General features: G+C 37.5%; 1 protein-coding gene across 1 annotated transcript in view; it reads left to right on the forward strand.

Annotated features, from left to right (window-relative positions):
- The window catches only part of YIPF4 (Yip1 domain family member 4), a 43,577-nt gene that overhangs the window by 13,100 nt on the left and 10,497 nt on the right, over positions 1 to 19,980 (forward strand). Inside the window, exons 2-5 of the mRNA XM_013967524.2 lie at positions 4,424 to 4,577; positions 6,470 to 6,641; positions 11,326 to 11,403; positions 18,207 to 18,320. Coding sequence (XP_013822978.1) covers positions 4,424 to 4,577; positions 6,470 to 6,641; positions 11,326 to 11,403; positions 18,207 to 18,320 — 518 coding nt within the window. The remainder of the gene's footprint in view (positions 1 to 4,423; positions 4,578 to 6,469; positions 6,642 to 11,325; positions 11,404 to 18,206; positions 18,321 to 19,980) is intronic.

Consider the following 19,980-nt stretch of genomic DNA (forward strand, 5'->3'; position numbering starts at 1 on the left):
AAATGATATGAATGAAAATATTACCTAGGACATAATTTTATACAAGGCTTAAAAATTTTTTCATATGGAGTAATATAATCAAGCTCCAGTATAGGTCTATTGTTGTTGTTGTTTCTAAGTTGTGCCCAACTGTTTGCCACCCCATGGCCTGTAGCCTGCCAGCCTTTCTGTCTGTGGGATTTCCAAGGCAGGAGTAATGGAGTGGTTCCCATTTCCTTCTCCAGGGCATCTTCCTAACCAGGGATTGAACCTTTCTCCTGCATTACAGGCGGATTCTTTAGCACTGAGCTACTTGGGAAGTCTGCTGCTGCTGCTGATAAGTCGCTTCAGTCGTGTCCGACTCTGTGCGACCCTATAGACGGGCAGGCCACTAGGCTCCTCTATCCCTGGGATTCTCCAGGCAAAAATACTGGAGTGGGCTGCCATTGCTATTATAAAACCATTATGTACTTGCTTGGTTTCTTGAGCTCTTTCATTGAACTATATGTGCATTAAAATGTTTTTATAACTAAAATGGAACAGTGGAATTTATCCCTTAAGTGTGAAACATGTGCTTGTTTTATTTTGCTGCACAGATAGTCCATTCTGGTTTAGATTTAAGCTCACATGGATTTCATTTCATTTTCATTCAAATAAAATGGAGTAATTTTTTTGTCCTTGATCTTGTTGCTTGTTAAGTAAAAAAATGCTTATTCATGTATATAAGAAGTTGGCAAGTACCAACAAAATATTCATGTTCATTGCAGTTTACTCTTCTTTCATAAAATTAGAACTTTCATAGGGGCAGATCAGCAGTAAATTTCACCCTGAATATACCATCATACTACACCGACCAGATTCTTCAAAGTAAAGTTCTCAGGCTGAGTAGAAGGTTCAGAGAAAGGATTCCTCAACCCAACTTGAATTGAATTGAAAAGGAGGGAGAAGTACCATTAAGTTTTGTTCTGCCATTTTTCCAGGTGGCTTTCAATAAAATTTGAAATGTATTGATATTCTTCTTCACTCTGAGCCCAGACAAGCAAAGGAAACATTTTTGAGATTTCTTTCAAAGATTATTTCCTCTTAAATCCACTTATATTTATTATTATCCTTGTTGTTTTTTTACTTAGAAAATGACAAGAATGTTGTAGTGTAGTAAGAGAGAATTTGGGCTTCCCAGGTGGCTCACTGGTAAAGAATCTGCCTTCCAAGCAAGTTTGATCCCTGGGCTGGGAATATCCTCTGGAGAAGGAAATGGCACCCATTCCAGTATTCTTGGGTGGGAAATCCCATGGACAGAGGAGCCTGATGGTCTACAGTCCATGGGGTTGCAAAGAGTCAGGCATGACTTAGGGACTAAATAACAACAAAGAAAGAATTAATTTAAAATGAGTGCATTATAATTCTGATAGATGTGCTCAGTCATTCAGTGGAGTCCAACTCTTTGCAGCCTCATAGGCTGTAGTCCGTCAGGCTCCTATGCCCATGGAATTTTCCAGACAAGAATACTGGAGTGGGGTGCCATTGCCCACTTCAGGGGGTCTTCCCGAACCCGTGTCCCTGTGTATCCTGCATTGGCAGGCAGATTCTTTACCACTAGCACCACCTGGGAAGCCCTGTAATTCTGGATACCTATGCTGGAGTTGATCAAGCTAGCTTCTTTCTATTCTGGTTTAATGCAAGACAGCTGTGCTCCTGGAGCGATTGGGAATATTTCTCATTGTTTTCTGATGTATTTTATGTGCTAGCTTGCTCATGTTTTAGGATAACTACTGAGTTTTTTATTTTTAACTTTTCTGTTGCTTTTTTTGTACTCACATCTACTTGTATCTTGGGAGAACTGAGGGATGTGTCAAACTGCTGTTTCTAGCATTGTCCCGTATGTGTCCATGATGTTTTTCTACATTGCCTAGAATGGAAAACACTACCAAATTGTAAGCTAAAGGTGCCTTTTTGAGGCTCTGCATCCATGCTATGAAAAACTACTAAGCATATACAGTTGTTTCTCACAGCACTCCTTAGCTCTAGGATTTATATAGCTTTTTTTTTTTTGGTTTAGAAAAGGACTTTAAGTGGGGTCTTTCCAAGAGGCCAGGAAACAGTTGTTAAGGTCCTTTCCTGTCTCATAATTCCAAAACCTTTCATGTCACTGTTGTACTAATGACTTCCTGATCTAAATCATCTTCTTGTTAAAGCAAAAAAAAAACCCAAAACACTCTTTGTACCTGTTGGAAGTAGAATTTTAGTTAAATTTCAACTCTTTCATCTTCATCTCAGAGTAAGATGAAGCAGAAAGTAATTTTGAGAGAGTATTTTAATCAAAAGATTCTATGGCAGCATCTACAGAGACTATGTTTTAAGCCTAAGCAGGGAAGGACAGTGCATTCAAAAGTACTTGGATTTTATCTCTAGCTGAATAAACTCCCATTTAAAAGCTTCTTAGAGTCATATAGTGTTAAACATGGAAAGAACTTTGAATAGGAAACTGGAGACCAGGAGCATTAATAATTTGCTGTATTAATTAGTAGCTAAGTTAGAACTTAGCTTCAGAATACAAACTTTATTATGATTAATTGCAGGAGTTGTCAGAACCAGACAATTGCAGGAATTGTCAGAACCAGAAATATGAATGCATAAAATATATGTAGATGTACAGAATATGTGTTAATCACCTTTTTATGTAATCTTTAAGTCTTTTGGTCAACAGTAGGCTGTTAGTAGTTAAGTTTTGGGGGAGTCAAAATTATACATGTATCTTTGACGGAAGGTGGCACCCATGATCCCCACACTGTTCCCATAATTGAGCCCCTCAGTGATTAAAGTTTTAAGTCAGATTTTTAAAATAGCATTTTTCAAAAGCTAACGTAGAAAATTTAGGGTGATGTGCAAAATTAAGCTCTTCTTTTTACTGTATATGGTCTCCAGGGAAGGAGAGTCTGTGTTGAGTGTTCTGGCTTGTTATTGCCAAAATTGTTTTTTGATGGACCACTCCAGTCTTGTGACTAGGTAGCAGCATTGATGATTGTTTACTAGTGCATGATGTTTGGTCCTACAAATGTCTTTTTCAGTTAGTTCCTTTATGACCCCAGGCAAGTCCTTCCCTATTCCCATTTTTTTTTTTTTTTTGACCAGAACATGTGATACATGTACTGCTGTGATTATCTGTAACCTCTGAGGCACTGGTACGGACTGTGAATGGATTTATTTTGTTATGTGGATAAACAGGATCTCTTGACTGCTTTTTAGAATTTACCCAAATTGCCAAAACTAAAGATAAAGGATGTAATTATATAAAGAAAAAAAGTTAGCTGAAATATCAGGGAACTCTTACTACTTAGATTTATCCAGAACTAAGCATTAATATATAAAGCACTTAGCATAGATAGTTGATGATTTAAAAAAAAAGAATATTAATAAGTGCATGAAAAAGTAGGAGAAATTATCTGTGGTTTTCCTTTAGCAAATAATAATATCTGTTGGTTTACATATATAAATATGCAGTGCCTTTAAAAAGAATGTATGTAGTCACTTTGTTCTGAAGCACATAATGTACATAATGATGGAAGTTCAAAATGATATCCTGTTGGGAATTCCCTGGTAGTCCAGTGATTAGGACTTGATGCTTTTGCTTCCAGAGTCAGGGTTCAATCTCTGGTAGGGGAACTAAGATCCTACAAGCCTTGAGGTGTGGCCAAAACCAAACCAACCAATGTACCAAACAACAACAAAAAAAGAAAATGATATCCTGTAATATATTTATTTTTCTAAATCTTCCATTTAAAATTTAAAGTTACCATTAACAAGTCTAGATTCTGGTACAAGGTTAGCTAATTAGATGTGAAATCTTTCATATGTCTTCACTACTCTGATTTTCATTTTTTGTAAAAATAAAAGTGAAGGTATCTATTGGTGAAAAAATAAATTGAACTGAGTAACTTTTAAAGATTTTATTGGTTTATTCAGTGATTCATGAATTGGGCAGCATCCCATTTAGCAGATAGAAGGGAGCTTTGAGGGGCTGTACAAAATGAAAGACTTTAAGCAGAAGGAAGCAGGGAAAGGAAGTTGTATTAGCTGGAAGTGGGTTAGTTATGGCAAAGTCACTTTCCTTTAGGAGATTGCAGGGTCTTTCAGGCAGATTACCTCACTCACGATGACCAGGTGATTTCTGACTCCCTAGTTTTAAGATTCTGTTTCTGGGAGAAGCCAAAACTGTAATTAATTTTTGCTTTGATGACACGGGACTTAGCATAAGTGACTCCCATTTTGTGTTTGTTGTCTTGTTTTTAATACTAGCAACTATAAAATATGAAAATTATATGCACTAGCAGGTGTTCATACTTAGAGATCTTCAAATGACAATTTTTAGTTGAATATTTGCTTATGTTGGTTAAGATCTACACATTTTACCTTGATTTAGAGTTTTGTCATCTTTTCTCTTAAGATCTCAGTGGTTCAATAGCACCCCCAGATGTCAAGTTAAACCTTGGTGGAGATTTTATCAAAGAATCTACAGCCACAACATTTCTGAGACAAAGAGGATATGGCTGGCTTTTGGAAGTTGAAGATGATGACCCTGAAGATAACAAGCCACTCCTGTATGTAAAAATAATATATATTTTTTGGATTTTAGAGCTGGTCTGTGAAATGATTATATTCTTTCATATTATTTAAGACCGGTATGGAAAACCTTAACCTTTTTGGTCAAAAGTTTTAGCTATTTTCAGTTTTGCTAGTACATTTGACCTTTGAACTACTGAGGTTTGAACTGTGTAGGTCTACTTATACATGGATTATTTTCAGCACTTGTACTGGAAAATTTTTTTGAGATTTGCAGTAGTGCAAAAAAAACTCGCAGGTGAACTGTGTAGCCTAGAAATATCATGAATGCATAAAATATAGATGTGTAGAATATGTGTTAATCAACTTTTTATGTAATTGCTAAGTCTTCTGGTCAACAGTAGGCTATTAGCAGTTAAGTTTTGGGGGAGTCACAATTATACATGTATCTTTGATGGAGGGTGGCACCCATAATCCCCACACTGTTCAAGGTCACCTGTAATTAGTAAAACTGGAATAATGAATAATATTTTTAACTCATTGAAAGTTACGTTTAAGACAAATTAAGAATTCCCAAAAGATTACCTCTCCAAACTCTCTCCCATATAGCAATTCTCAAGCTACCCCTGGGAGGACTACAGGGATAGTTTCACCTTCTTCATAGTACTTGAAGATTTTTAAGCGATTATGTATCCCTTGAGCTCCCACGTGACGCTAGTAGTAAAGAACTCCCCTGCCAATTGCAGGAGATGTAAGAGACATTCAATCCCTAGGTTGGGAAGATCCCCTGGAGGAGGGCATGGCAACTCACTCTAGTTTTCTTGCCATGGATGGAGGAGCCTCGCGGCCTATAGTCCATAGGGTCGCAGAGTCAGACACGACTGAAGCAACTTAGCACATGTAAAGAATCAATAGCATGCATATGTATCACTTAGGGGGGAAAAGTGAAGAATTTAACAGTTTGGAAAGAAGAACCTGCTGCTGCTGCTAAGTTGCTTCAGTCGTGTCTGACTCTGTGCTACCCCACAGACGGCAGCTCGCCAGGCTCCTCTATCCCTGGGGTTCTCCAGGCAAGAATACTGGAGTGGGTTGCCATTTACCTCTCCAATGCATGCATGCATGCTAAGTTGCTTCAGTTGTGTCCGACTCTGTGCGACCCATTGGACAGCAGCCCACCAGGCTCCTCTGCCCACGGGATTCTCTTGACAAGAATACTGGAGTGGGTTGCTATTTCCTTCTCCCCTAAGAACAACCTATAGCATTGTAAAATCAAGGCATTACCAGGTTATTCTCTGTAGTAATTATTGGTAGATCAAGTACTAAGAACATTCTGTTTCTTAATGTTAATATACTGAATTTCATCAAATCTAAGATGTTATAGATTATAAGATGCAGTTATTTTACATTTATTAATAAAAGAGAAAAAGTGGCTAAGACAGCATAAAGCTAGAACATTAAAGGGCTATCTTATCTCCTTATTGTAAGGATAAAGGAGAAATGATCAACCATGCAAAAAGAGAAACCAAGGAAGTTTGCTTGTCTGTTTGGCACTGGGTGAAGTGTTGGAAGAAAAAGTTCCTATGAGAATATAGACTTGCAGACTATGGTTCCAAAAATTCTCAAGAGAAGAATTTTATTTAAAGTCTCAAATTGGTAGTGCCTGGAGGAGACTGGCAAAAGGAAAAGCAGATCTTGGAAGCACTTGGCCTCACGCCAGACTGACAACAATTGTTAAGACAGCAGCTATTGTGAGATGTATCCCAACTTTAGAGATGTTGAAAATGTACATCTTGGAAATGTACTTCAAATGCAAATGTTTTGTTGACCTGTGGAGACTACTGTTATATTTAAACTTTTCTTAAATTCTTCTACAACTGGCTCAATATTCAAAAGTATGTGCCTTCTAAGAATTCTCATTTTAAAATTATAGGGAAGAATTGGATATTGATCTAAAGGATATTTACTACAAAATTCGGTGTGTTTTGATGCCAATGCCATCACTTGGTTTTAATAGACAAGTGGTGAGAGACAATCCTGACTTCTGGGGTCCTCTGGCTGTTGTGCTTTTCTTTTCCATGATATCATTATATGGACAGTTTAGGGTAAGTACATCTTCCTTTACACAAATTCTAAATAGTTTAGAGTTTTAAAATTTAAAATAACAAATATTAACTGTAGTACTTCATTCTGTTTGAAAAATGCTATAGCTTTACCCATTATTTCTCACTTTTCCATCCCTACAACTGTTCTTAAATAAGTGGGAGGTTCCTTGGATTAATGGCTTGCAAACTGTTCTACATCATCATTCACATGAAAAGTATTAGTATTTATATGGCAAATGGGTAAGTGGTTGGGACTGTTCCCAGCTGCCCATGCCCTTTCTGGTTTTCCATAAGAATAAATAATTGAAAAAAACAATACTCATGTTTTTACCTTTTATTCATTTTTAGTTCTGTTTTTTAAAATAAACTTTTTAATGATGACAGGAATTCCATCAGTATTCGTTTTTACCATGTCCCACTCTGAGGCCTTATCTGTATCATCAAAACGCAGTATATACACATCACTCCCTCATCTTCAGTTTAAGGCTTTAGGGGAGTAAAAAATAATTCTTTATCACAGAGTGATTTGGAAATAAATTAGTTTCCTTGTGTTCTATAATACATTTCTGTTAAGTTTAGTGACTTAATGCAGATTTATTCTTTGACAGTTCTCAAAGTCAGAAATCCAAGCTGAGTGTTAAAGGGCTAGAATCAAAATGTCCGCAGGGCTGGTTCCTCTGGAGGCTCCAGGACAGTCTGTTGCTTACCTCTTTCCAAGTCAGAGGCTGCAGCGTTGCTTGACTTCTGGTTGCATCACTGCAGTCTCCATTGTCACATTGTCTTCACTGCTGTAGTCAGATATCCTTCTGCCTCCTTTCCTAAAGGACATTTGTGATTAACTTTGTGCTTACTTGATAATTCAGAGTATTCTCTCCATAGCAGAATCCTTAATGTTATGGAACACTAGTCCTATTAATATTTACCTTGGATCAATTTATATCAAGTATTATGTTGCAGACAAGCACCATTGAAGAAGTTGAATGGAGGTTCTGGTCTCTTGCCTACCACCAACCCTTCATGCAGAGCATCTCTAAGTGAATTTTAGCTATATAATCTTTCATTTGAATGCAGGGTTCTAAGGCTAAAAACAGAAAATTCTTACCTCCATAGAATGTTTCTTAACTTGAATTTGTTTAAGATTTTCTCATGCTGGATTGAGGTAATACATTTCTGGCAGGAATATCAAAGAAGTGACATTGTGCCCTTCTCTACATACTATTAGGTATTACATGATACTGATATGTCTTATTCCTAGTGCTATTATTGTTGATCACTTGGTAAGGCAAGGGGGTGGTATCTGCCCAATTCCTCCACTGTAAAGTTGCTATTTTTCCCTTTTTAATATAATAAATGTCTTGTGGAGATACTTTGTGACTAGGCAAGCACTCTATTTCTCATCAAATTTTAGCCCACTAATTTTAGCTTCTATTGATGGCTCTTCTTTCAGTAATTATTGCTATATTGTTTACTGAATATGATTTTCCTCCTTTCTTCCACATGGATTTATTAGTATTCTCTTTGGAACAGCTATTCTTTCTTTGTCATTACTTACTTATCTTTGTTAGTATAGACAGATACTTACTTTACTTTGTGGACTGTCAGTTCAATTCAGTTCAGTTCAGTCGCTCAGTCGTGTGTCCGACTCTTTGCGACCCCATGAATTGCAGCACACCAGGCCTCCTTGTCCATCACCAACTCCCAGAGTTCACTCAGATTCACCATCCATCGAGTCGGTGATGCCATCCAGCCATCTCATCCATGTCATCTCCTTGCTCCTCCTGCCCCCAATCCCTCCCAGCATCAGAGTCTTTTCCAGTGAGTCAACTCTTTGCATGAGGTGGCCAAAGTACTGGAGTTTCAGCTTTAGCATCATTCCTTCCAAAGAGCACCCAGGACTGATCTCCTTCAGAATGGATTGGTTGGATCTCCTTGCAGTCCAAGGGACTCTCAAGAGTCTTCTCCAACACCACAGTTCAAACGCATCAATTCTTCGGCGCTCAGCCTTCTTCACAGTCCAACTCTCATATTCATACATGACCACTGGAAAAACCATAGGCTTGACTAGATGGACCTTTATTGGCAAAGTAATGTCTCTGCTTTTAAATATGCTATCTAGGTTGGTCATAACTTTCCTTCCAAGGAGTAAGCGTCCTTTAATTTCATGGCTGCAGTCACCATCTGCAGTGATTTTGGAGCCCCCCTAAATAAAGTCAGCCACTGTTTTCACTGTTTCCCCATCTATTTGCCATGAAGTGATGGGACCAGACGCCATGATCTTAGTTTTCTAAATGTTGAGCTTTAAGCCAACTTTTTCACTCTCCTCTTTCACTTTCATCAAGAGGCATTTTTTAGTTCCTCTTCACTTTATGCCATAGGGGTGGTGTCATCTGCATATCTGAGATTATTGATATTTCTCCCGGCAATCTTGATTCCAGCTTGTGCTTCATCCAGCCCAGCGTTTCTCATGATGTACTCTGCATATAAGTTAAATAAACAGGATGACAATATACAGCCTTGCTGCTGCTGCTGCTGCTAAGTCGCTTCAGTTGTGTCCGACCCTGTGCGACCCCATACAGCCTTGACGTACTCCTTTCTTTTCCTATTTGGACCCAGTCTGTTGTTCCATGTCTAGTTCTAACTGTTGCTTCCTGACCTGCGTATAGGTTTCTCAAGAGGCAGGTCAGGTGGTCTGGTATTCCCGTCTCTTTCAGAATTTTCCACAGTTTACTGTGATCCATACAGTCAAAGGTTTGGCATAGTCAGTAAAGCAGAAATAAATGTTTTTCTGGAACTCTCTTGCTTTTTCAGTGATGCAGCAGATGTTGGCAATTTGATCTCTGGTTCCTCTGCCTTTTCTAAAACCAGCTTGAACATCTGGAAGTTCACGGTTCACGTATTGCTGAAGCCTGGCTTGGAGAATTTTGAGCATTACTTTCCTAACGTTATATAAGTGCAATTGTGTGGTAGTTTGAGCATTCTTTGGGATTGCCTTTCTTTGGGATTGGAATGAAAACTGACCATTTCCAGTCCTGTGGCCATTGCTGAGTTTTCCAAATTTGCTGACATATTGAGTGCAGCACTTTCATAGCATCATCTTTCAGGATTTGAAATAGCTCAACTGGAATTCCATCACCTCCACTAGCTTTGTTCGTAGTGATGCTTTCTAAGGCCCACTTGACTTCACATTCCAGGATGTCTGGCTCACCATCGTGATTATCTGGGTCGTGAAACTCTTTTTTGTACAGTTCTTCTGAGTATTCTTGCCGCCTCTTCTTAATATCTTCTACTTCTGTTAGGTCCATACCATTTCTGTCCTTTATCAAGCCCATCCTTGTATGAAATGTTCCCTTGGTATCTCTTTTCTTGACGAGATCTCTAGTCTTTCCCATTCTGTTGTTTTCCTCTAATTCTTTGCATTGATCACTGAGGAAGGCTTTCTTATCTCTCCTTGGTATTCTTTGGAACTCTGCATTCAGATGCTTATATCTTTCCTTTTCTCCTTTGCTTTTCACCTCTTCTTTTCACAGCTATTTGTAAGGCCTCCCCAGACAGCCATTTTGCTTTTTTGCATTTCTTTTCCATGGGGATGGTCTTGATCCCTGTCTCTACAGTGTCATGAACCTCTATCCATAGTTCGTCAGGTACTCTAGGTACAACCTAAATCAAATCCCTTATGATTATGGACTACAATCCAGTATAATCATATATTTTATTGCTTAGATTGTTGCAGTTTTAGCTACTGGAAGCTCCTTCAGGTTAGCTTTGATATCCTTTTGACATATTCCCGTCCTTTTTTGAGTGCTTCCTTTCTTCTTGACTCCACAGTGGATTCTGGACTCATCTTTCATTTTCCCTGTCCCAGCCCTGGAATCAGTCATTTCCCTAGGGAATCCTAGTTCCTTTTATAGGGGAATATTTAGAAACCAGTAAGTGTCTGGGTTTCCCAGATGGCATTAGTGGTAAAGAATCCACCTGCCAGTGCAGGAGATGTAAGAGACGTGGGTTTGGTCCCTGTGTTGGGAAGATCCCCTGGAAAAGGAAATGGCAACTCATGTCTGGAAAATCCAGTGGGCGGTAGCGCCTGATGGGCTACAAGTCCATGGGGTCGCAAAGAATCTGACACGACTAAGGACAGACATCATGCACCATAACTGGGCAGTTAGTCTTCTTACGTTGCTACTGGGTATCTTTATTTCTAGACCCCCTCAAGCAGATAGAACTTGGACATATATGCATGTATCATTATTATGTCAAGTCTCAAGAGTTAAAATTGTCTGAAGTATTGTCCAAATTCTATTACTTGGATAAATGTGTAATTAATGTAAATTTTAGAGACCTCCTGAGATTAGTAACTTGTTTCACAGATAAATTTACCATGTAGAATGCTGTAAAGCAGGAGTCGAGAGTCAACTCTTTGCTCTCTTTTTGCAGTCATCTTTTATCATAGATCTTAAAATACTGAGGTTTACTTAAGTAACTGATCATTGCCAAATTTTCAGTTTGGATGTAAAATTATATACTATATTCTTATTAGGTTTTGGGAAGATACCTGGGAACCTAAACTTCCTATGACCTAAAGTCAGTGATACCAAAATACCTTATATGGTAGAGAATTGAGCTCATGGGAAATTTTCAGCTTATTTGGTAACACTGATATTAATTACATGAATTTTTTTCTCTTAAGGTGGTCTCATGGATTATAACCATTTGGATATTTGGTTCACTAACGATTTTCTTACTGGCTAGAGTTCTTGGTGGAGAAGTAAGTAGTTAATTTTGAAAATAGTCTTTGTTTTCTATGGTAAGCTTTATTTTTGATATTGCAGATACTATTAGTAACTATGTTCATTATAATTGTTTGTTGCCCCAGAACTGCTTTTAATTTATGCTGCTTCTTTCAAGGTGACCTATATATTAGTATTATGTATACTGTAAATGTTATGAGAAAGAGGAAAGAAAAAATCCTATCATTTATAAATAACTTAGAGCTTTATAGGGAAGCATACAATTTATTCTCTATTTAGTCCTCAGACTTTTGATCTCAGGTCCATAGAGCTTATTGCCAAATTCAGACTTAAACTGAAGAAGGTAGAGAAAACCACTAGACCATTCAGGTATGCCCTAAATCAAATCCCTTACGATTATATGGTGGAAGTGAGAAATAGATTTAAGGGGCTAGATCTGATAGACAGAGTGCCTGATGAACTATGACGGAGTTTCGTGACATTGTTCAGGAAACAGGGATCAAGACCTTTCCCAAGAAAAAGAAATGCAAAAAACCAAAATGGCTGTCTGAGGAAGTCCTACAAATAGCTGTGAAAAGAAGAGAAGCAAAAAGGAAATATATACCCATTTGAATGCAGAGTTCCAAAGAATAGCAAGGAGAGATAAGAAAGCCTTAGTGATCAATGGAAAGAAGTAGAGGAAAATAATAGAATGGAAAAGACTAGATCTCTTCAAGAAAATTAGATATCCCAAGAGAAAATTTCATACAAAGATGAGGTCAATAAATGACAGAAATGGTATGGACCTAACAGAAGCGGAAGATTGTGAGAAGGGGTGGCAAGAATACACAGAAGAACTGTACGAAGAGGATCTTCATGACCCAGATAATCATGATGGTGTGATCACTCACCTAGAGCCAGACATCCTGGAATGTGAGGTCAAATGGGCCTTAGGAAGCATCACTAGGAGCAAAGCTAGTGGAGGTGATGGAATTCCAGTTGAGCTATTTCAAATCCTGAAAGATGATGCTGTGAAAGTGCTGCACTCAATATGCCAGCAAATTTGGAAACTCAGCAGTGGCCACAGGACTGGAAAAGGTCAGTTTTCACTCCAATCCCAAATAAAAGCAGTGCTGAAGAATGCTCACACTACTGCATAATTGCACTCATCTCACACGCTAGTGGGCTGCCGTCTATGGGGTCGCACAGAGTCAGACATGACTGAAGCAACTTAGCAGCAGCAGCAGCAGCACACGCTAGGAAAGTAATGCTCAAAATTCTCTAAGCCAGGCTTCAACAGTACTTGAACCATGAACTTCTAGATGTTCAAGCTGGTTTTAGAAAAGGCAGAGGAACCAGAGATCAAATTGCCAACATCCGCTGGACCATCGAAAAAGCCTGAGAGTTCCAGAAGAACATCTATTTCTGCTTTATTGACTATGCCAAAGCCTTTGACTGTGTGGATCACAACAAACTGCGGAAAATTCTGAAAGAGATGGGAATACCAGACCTCTTAAGAAACCTGTATGCAGGTCAGGAAGCAACAGTTAGAACTGGACATGGAACAACAGACTGGGTCCAAATAGGAAAAGGAATACATCAAGGCTGTATGTTGTCACCCTGCTTATTTAACTTATATGCAGAGTACATTATGAGATGCTAGGCTGCATGAAACACAAGCTGGAATCAAGATTGCTGGGAGAAATATCAATCACCTCAGATATGCAGATGACACCACCCTTATGGCAGAAAGTAAAGAAGAACTAAAGAGCCTCTTGATGAAAGTAAAAGAGGAGGGAGAAAATAATAGCAAATGAAGCAACTGACAAACAACTAATCTCAAAAATATACAAGCAACTTATGCAGCTCAATTCCAGAAAAATAAACGACCCAATCAAAAAATGGGCCAAAGAACTAAATAGACATTTCTCCAAAGAAGACATACGGATGGCTAACAAACACATGAAAAGATGCTCAACATCACTCATTATTAGAGAAATGCAAATCAAAACCACAATGAGGTACTACTTCACACCAGTCAGAATGGCTGCGATCCAAAAATCTGCAAGCAATAAATGCTGGAGAGGGTGTGGAGAAAAGGGAACCCTCCTACACTGTTAGTGGGAATGCAAACTAGTACAGCCACTATGGAGAACAGTGTGGAGATTCCTTAAAAAATTGCAAATAGAACTACCTTATGACCCAGCAATCCCACTGCTGGGCATACACAACGAGGAAACCAGAATTGAAAGAGACACATGTACCCCAATGTTCATCGCAGCACTGTTTATAATAGCCAGGACATGGAAACAACCTAGATGTCCATCAGCAGATGAATGGATAAGAAAGCTGTGGTACATATACACAATGGAGTATTACTCAGCCGTTAAAAAGAATTCATTTGAATCAGTTCTGATGAGATGGATGAAACTGGAGCCAATTATACAGAGTGAAGTAAGCCAGAAAGAAAAACACCAATACAGTATACTAACACATATATATGGAATTTAGGAAGATGGCAATGACGACCCTGTATGCAAGACAGGAAAAAAGACACAGATGTGTATAACGGACTTTTGGACTCAGAGGGAGAGGGAGAGGGTGGGATGATTTGGGAGAATGGGAATTCTAACATGTATAATATCATGTAAGAATTGAATCGCCAGTCCGTGTCTGACGTAGGGTGCAGCATGCTTGGGGCTGGTGCATGGGGATGACCCAGAGAGATGTTGTGGGGAGGGAGGTGGGAGGGGGATTCATGTTTGGGAACGCATGTAAGAATTAAAGATTTTAAAATTTTAAAAATAAAAAAATTTAGGGAGGTGGGAGGGGGGTTCATGTTTGGGAACGCATGTAAGAATTAAAGATTTTAAAATTTAAAAAAAATAAAAAATTAAAAAAAGAATTCTAAAAAAAAAAAAAAAAGAAAGACTCTGGGATAAAGCACAGACAACACTGAAAAGTGGCCAGGGGCCAATTAAAATCAGCTCATCATTGTCTCTGTTTTCTCCTGATGTCCTCGTTAGTTTGGACAGTATTACTAATACCCTGCTTCAACCCAGTCGCTTAAATAATCGGGGTTGTAAAAAAAATAAATAAATAAAAAATAAAAAATAAAAAAATTTAAAAAATTAAAGAAAGTAAAGGAGGAGAGTGATAAAGTTGGCTTAAAGCTCGACATTCAGAAAACTAAGATCATGGCATCCGGTCCCATTACTTCATGACAAATAGATGGGGAAACAGTGGCACTTTCTTGTTTTGGGCTCCAAAATAACTACTGCAGATGGTGATTGCAGCCATGAAATTAAAGGACTCTTACTCCTTGAAAGGAAAGTTTTGACCAACCTAGACAGCATATTAAAAAGCAGAGCCGTTACTTTGCCCACAAAGGTCTGTCTAGTCAAGGCTATGGTTTTTCCAGTAGTCATGTATGGATGTGAGAGTTGTACTGTAAAGAAAGCTGACTGCCAAAGAATTGATGCTTTTGAACTGTGGAGTTGGAGAAGACTCTTGAGGGTCCCCTGGACTGCAAGGAGACCCAACCAGTCCATCCTAAAGGAGATCAGTCCTGAATATTCATTGGAAGGACTGATGTTGAAGCTGAAACTCTGGTACTTTGGCCACCTGATACAAAGAGCTGACTCATTTGAAAAGACCCTGATGCTCTGAAAGATTGAAGGCCAGAGGAGAAGGGGATGACAGGGGATGAGATGGTTGGATGGCATCACCAACTCAGTGGACATGAATTTGGGTAAGCTCTGAGAGTTGGTGATGGACAGGGAGGCCTTGCATGCTGCAGTCTGTGGGGTCTCAAAGAGTCGGACACGACTAAGCAACTGAACTGAACTGAACCATAGACCTTAATGTAGGTTGTGTTTACCAGTATTTATCATGGGGACTTCCCTGGTGGTCTAGTTGTTAAGATGCCACACTTCCACTGCAGGGGGCGTGAGTTCAGTCCCTGGCCAGGGAATAAACATGCCTCATTTTGTGACCAAAAGTTAAAGCAAACAAAATTATCATGTTAGAAATGAAAAATAAAAAAATTTTAATGTGTGTTTATTCATTTAAAACTAAAAGCAAATCAAATATATTTTAACATAAATAATGCATTTTAAAGAAGACTTTTTAAAAACAAATTGAGGAAAAGGCATTGTTATACATTCTTGCAAGTAGCTTTAATATCTGGGTTAGTGGAATCTGGATCCTGATATCTGCTTTCTGCATTCAATTGTTATAGGATATATTGCTTTGGATAAAGTATATATAAAAAATACATCCTCATACAGGTATATAATTTGAAAAGGAAGGATATTTTAACACATTTTTTTGGATGATTGTGGTTTTTCTATTCTGATACTACATTAACACTCAAGAGATAATATAATAGATTTTTTTTTGTCTCGTTAATATTTATAATTTGCCAAAAATCAGACATGTTGTCTGACCTATACCATCACTTTTTTCAATTAATTAATTTTAATTGAAGGATAATTACTTTACAGTATTGTGATAGTTTTTGCCATACATCAACATGAATCAGCCACAGTTCTACATGTGTCCCTCCCATCCTAAACACACCCCCCCACCTCCCTCCCTACCCTGTTCCTCTGGGTATTCCCAGAGCACCAGCTTTGGGTGCCCTCAACAGGAAATAGTTTCTTAAAGTTTTCTTGTGAGGAATCTCAAACCATATTAGTGAACTTTTTATATTCTGTTTCATTGAAATTCATTTTGAATGGATCTTTTTACCCATGCACGGTCATCTAGAAAACACTCGTTCACTGAGGTTTGCAGAACTTCCAAATGTTGACACGTTTTATTCTACGATATCAGAAAACCACATTCATTAATATCACCTATCTCAACAGAAAATGTCAACATTACAGTGTTGGATGTAAGTTTACCAAAATTATACTTTTTGCTTGAGAGAGCATTTAGTAATTTGAAAGAAATACTGTGAGTTGTTTTTCTTGAAGCAACAGGCTCATTTCATTCATTTTCAGTCATGTTGCCTATCAGTACCTAACTGTGAATACTTAATAGTTTTCCATTTGTTCTTTCACATAAGAATGGTGTTCCATGGATAAAGCATCTAATTCAACTCTTCACTTAAGCAGTTGTACACGTGCTTTCCTTGGGATAACCATTGAATCAAGGTGGAAGAAATGCTTTCTGTGTACTTTGCATTTTATTACACAGAATATTAAAAGTCATATTCAAAGGTTGAGGCTTAATAAAATCAGTCATTTTAACTGCTTCATTAAGGACGTTTTTAAGTGAAACAGGAGGGTTTTTTTCTTTCTTTTCTGTGTATGGTAGTAAAGAACATAGTTACTGTTAATACAATTCATACCACCTTGGCATAATAAAGCAGCTTGATGTTTTACCCATTGCTTTTGTTCTATTAGTATCAATGTCAACCTAATTTAAAAAGGCAAATAATGTTTTATCACTATTATAAAAAATAGTTTTGATGTCCAGTCTTTTAGAAGAGTCTCCTGGATCCCCAGAATACCATGGGCCACACCTTGAGAATCACTGCCCCATTAACTTAGAGTTTATGAATTACTGTATACCTAGGAATTGTAGCACTCTGGAATTCAGCTCTTTGTGGAGAGAGTAAAGCAGAAGGGATGTCAGGCACAGTTATCATACGGGTGCTGACTTATATTAGGCTAACTGTATGAACACTGACTCCAGTACTCTTGCCTGGAAAATCCAATGGACGGAGGAGCCTGGTAGGCTGCAGTCCATGGGATCGCAAAGTGTCGGATACGACTGAGCGACTTCACTTTCACTTTTCACTTTTCATGCATTGGAGAAGGAAATGGCAACCCACTCCAGTGTTCTTGCCTGGAGAATCCCAGGGATGGGGGAGCCTGGTGGGCTGCCATCTATGGGGTCGCACAGTCAGACACGACTGAAGCGACTTAGCAACAGCAGCAGCATGAACAATGAATGCTAAATGTCGAACTCTTGAGCCTTTTTTTCACACTTCGGGGGATGGTCTCCAAATCTGATTCTTAGCTCTTGTTCTTCTACTTTCCAGTTTCCAAAATTAAGTTGCTGTTGTTCCAACTTCTCGCCTCTTGTTTATGCCTCTTACAAAAAGGAGTTTCTTTTTTTCTTCCCTTTTAGTGGAGTTTCGAGAAGGAATGGTATTAGATATATATTCAGTTCACCATCTTAATCTACAACTCTTGAATAAGTTTAGAGTAACATTTGTGTAACTTTTTTACTTTGCTTATGTAAATTTAAAATAATTTTAACAGGGACTTAAAATGACATTTGTTTGTGTATTATTTCTTATATTCTAGATAAAATCTCATACAATTTTTATATGAAGACAGGTATCACTAATTGTTTTGGTAATTTAAGATTGTTGTTGATTCAGACAGGGACTCTGTATTAACCTAGAGGGGTGGAATGGGGAGGAAGATGGGAGGGAAGTTCAGGATGGAGGGGACATATGTATACCTATGGCTGATTCATGTTGAAGTTTGACAAAAAACAACAAAATTCTGTAAAGCAATTATCCTTCAACTAAAAAGTAAATAAATTGGAGAAAAAAAAAAAAAGACTTTTTGAGGAAGTTAAAAGATCTAGATCTTAGATCTTATTTGAACTCTAACCAGCTAGCTGTGTCTTTCCTGAACAAAGACCTGAGAATCAGTTTCTTCATAATGGGGATAGTATTACTACTACTACATGATACTTTTATGATTTTCTTAATTCTCATGCTTATGTAAATACAACAAAGTATATATGATGTTTAATAGTGGTTAAAATAAGTAACTTGATTTCTATGATATTTATTTAAAATTTTGAAAATTCACAGGTTGCGTATGGCCAAGTTCTTGGAGTTATAGGATATTCATTACTTCCTCTCATTGTAATAGCCCCTATACTTTTGGTGGTTGGATCATTTGAAGTCGTGTCTACACTTATAAAAGTAAGTAATGTGTGTTATAAAAAGTAGTTTACTGTTTTCCAGTCAGGATGGTCTACAGTTGCCCCTGCATATCCATGGGAGATTGCTTCAAGGATTGCCCCCACCACCACCACCACAGACACAAAAATCGTCAGATGTTCAAGTCCCCAGTATAAAATTATGTAGTATTTACATATTACCTATGCAAATCCTTCCATCTACTTTAAATCATCTCTAGATTACTTATGATACCTAATACAATAAAAATTGTTGTCTGTAGTCCAGCATACTCAGGTTTGGCTTTTTGAAACTTTCTGGAATTTTTTTTTCCCCCAAATATTTTCAGTCCACAGTTGGTTTAATCTGTAGATGCAGAACCCACAGGTAATAAGAGCTGACTGTACTAGCTTTATGGTTAAAGAATCTTGTAATATATAACTGTTTATATCAAGCAGTTAGTAGTATTTTGAAACAGTAACCTTACTCACTGATTTTACCAAATACTTTCCCCTTTTAATTGCCAGGAATTATAATGTATATCTAGGGTGGAATAAAGAACAAAGAGCAAATCAGGCCTCAGGATATTACACTCAAAATTTTTAATTTAATGTTAAAAATTTCTTTTCTGTGCTTATAAGATGAATTTATATTTATTTGAAATTCCATTGGATATTTATTTAATAATTGTTACTCCTATTTGAATAGTAAATTACTGGTCAAGTAAGATATACGTAGTTCTAATAAACTGATTTTTCTATGTTGCAGAGATCAGGACTTCTTTATGCTGTGTTAAACTTATTAACAGTGTACCCACTTTAAACATATAGTGTTAATATTAAACACTTAATGAATAATGATAAAGCAAATGTTGGCATTTATTAATTTTGAACCACTTTGGAAAAAATAAATGAGTATTTTCACACATGTATGTGTATTACACAGTGAATGTAATCTTTTTTCTTTATGGAAAATAGAACTTCCTAAGACCACTACTCTCAATACTAGAACTACCATTATGTAGTCTCCATATTAGAGTATTTAAATACTAAGAGTATTTAAGTAGACTCACTTAAGTAGAGTTACTTTATGACTTTTGGTTTCACTTAAAGTTTATTACTAATTCCAGTGTAAAAGAAATTATTCCTTTTAGAATTGAGTAACTCCAGGCTAACACTGACATATAAGCCTTGGATATTGAGAAGAGTCGGATTTTAGAACTGAATTCTAAATTCCTGAATTCAAATCCTGGTTTTGCCTCTTGCTGTCTGCCTTGGGGAGCTATCTTTTCTTACTCTCCTCTTAGAGTAAACTTAGCAACTACTTTTTCGGATTTGTTATGAAGATTTTGAAGAATAAATAATGACTAGTATAGTGCTTGACATACAGTAGGCACTCAAACAGTAGCTGTTATTATTATAAATATTAAATGAATATTTTGAGAACATCTTTGTATGTTTCAACTGTTGGAACACTCTAGAAACCAAGAAACACTTTCATTCCTCTAACCCTAATTTTTTAAAAAATATCATTATTAGTGCTTAGGTTGAAAGTCTTGCAGTGCAGAAGCTAGCCCCACCCATGCTGGCATTTAATTATTTAGTCTTAGTGAACATACCACTTTACTGAGTCATTCAGGATCACTGTCTGTGTGTTGTTTTACTTGGGTTAAAGACTGTTTGAA

Source organism: Capra hircus, chromosome 11, assembly GCF_001704415.2.
Source record: "Capra hircus breed San Clemente chromosome 11, ASM170441v1, whole genome shotgun sequence".
Lineage (NCBI taxonomy): Eukaryota > Metazoa > Chordata > Mammalia > Artiodactyla > Bovidae > Capra > Capra hircus.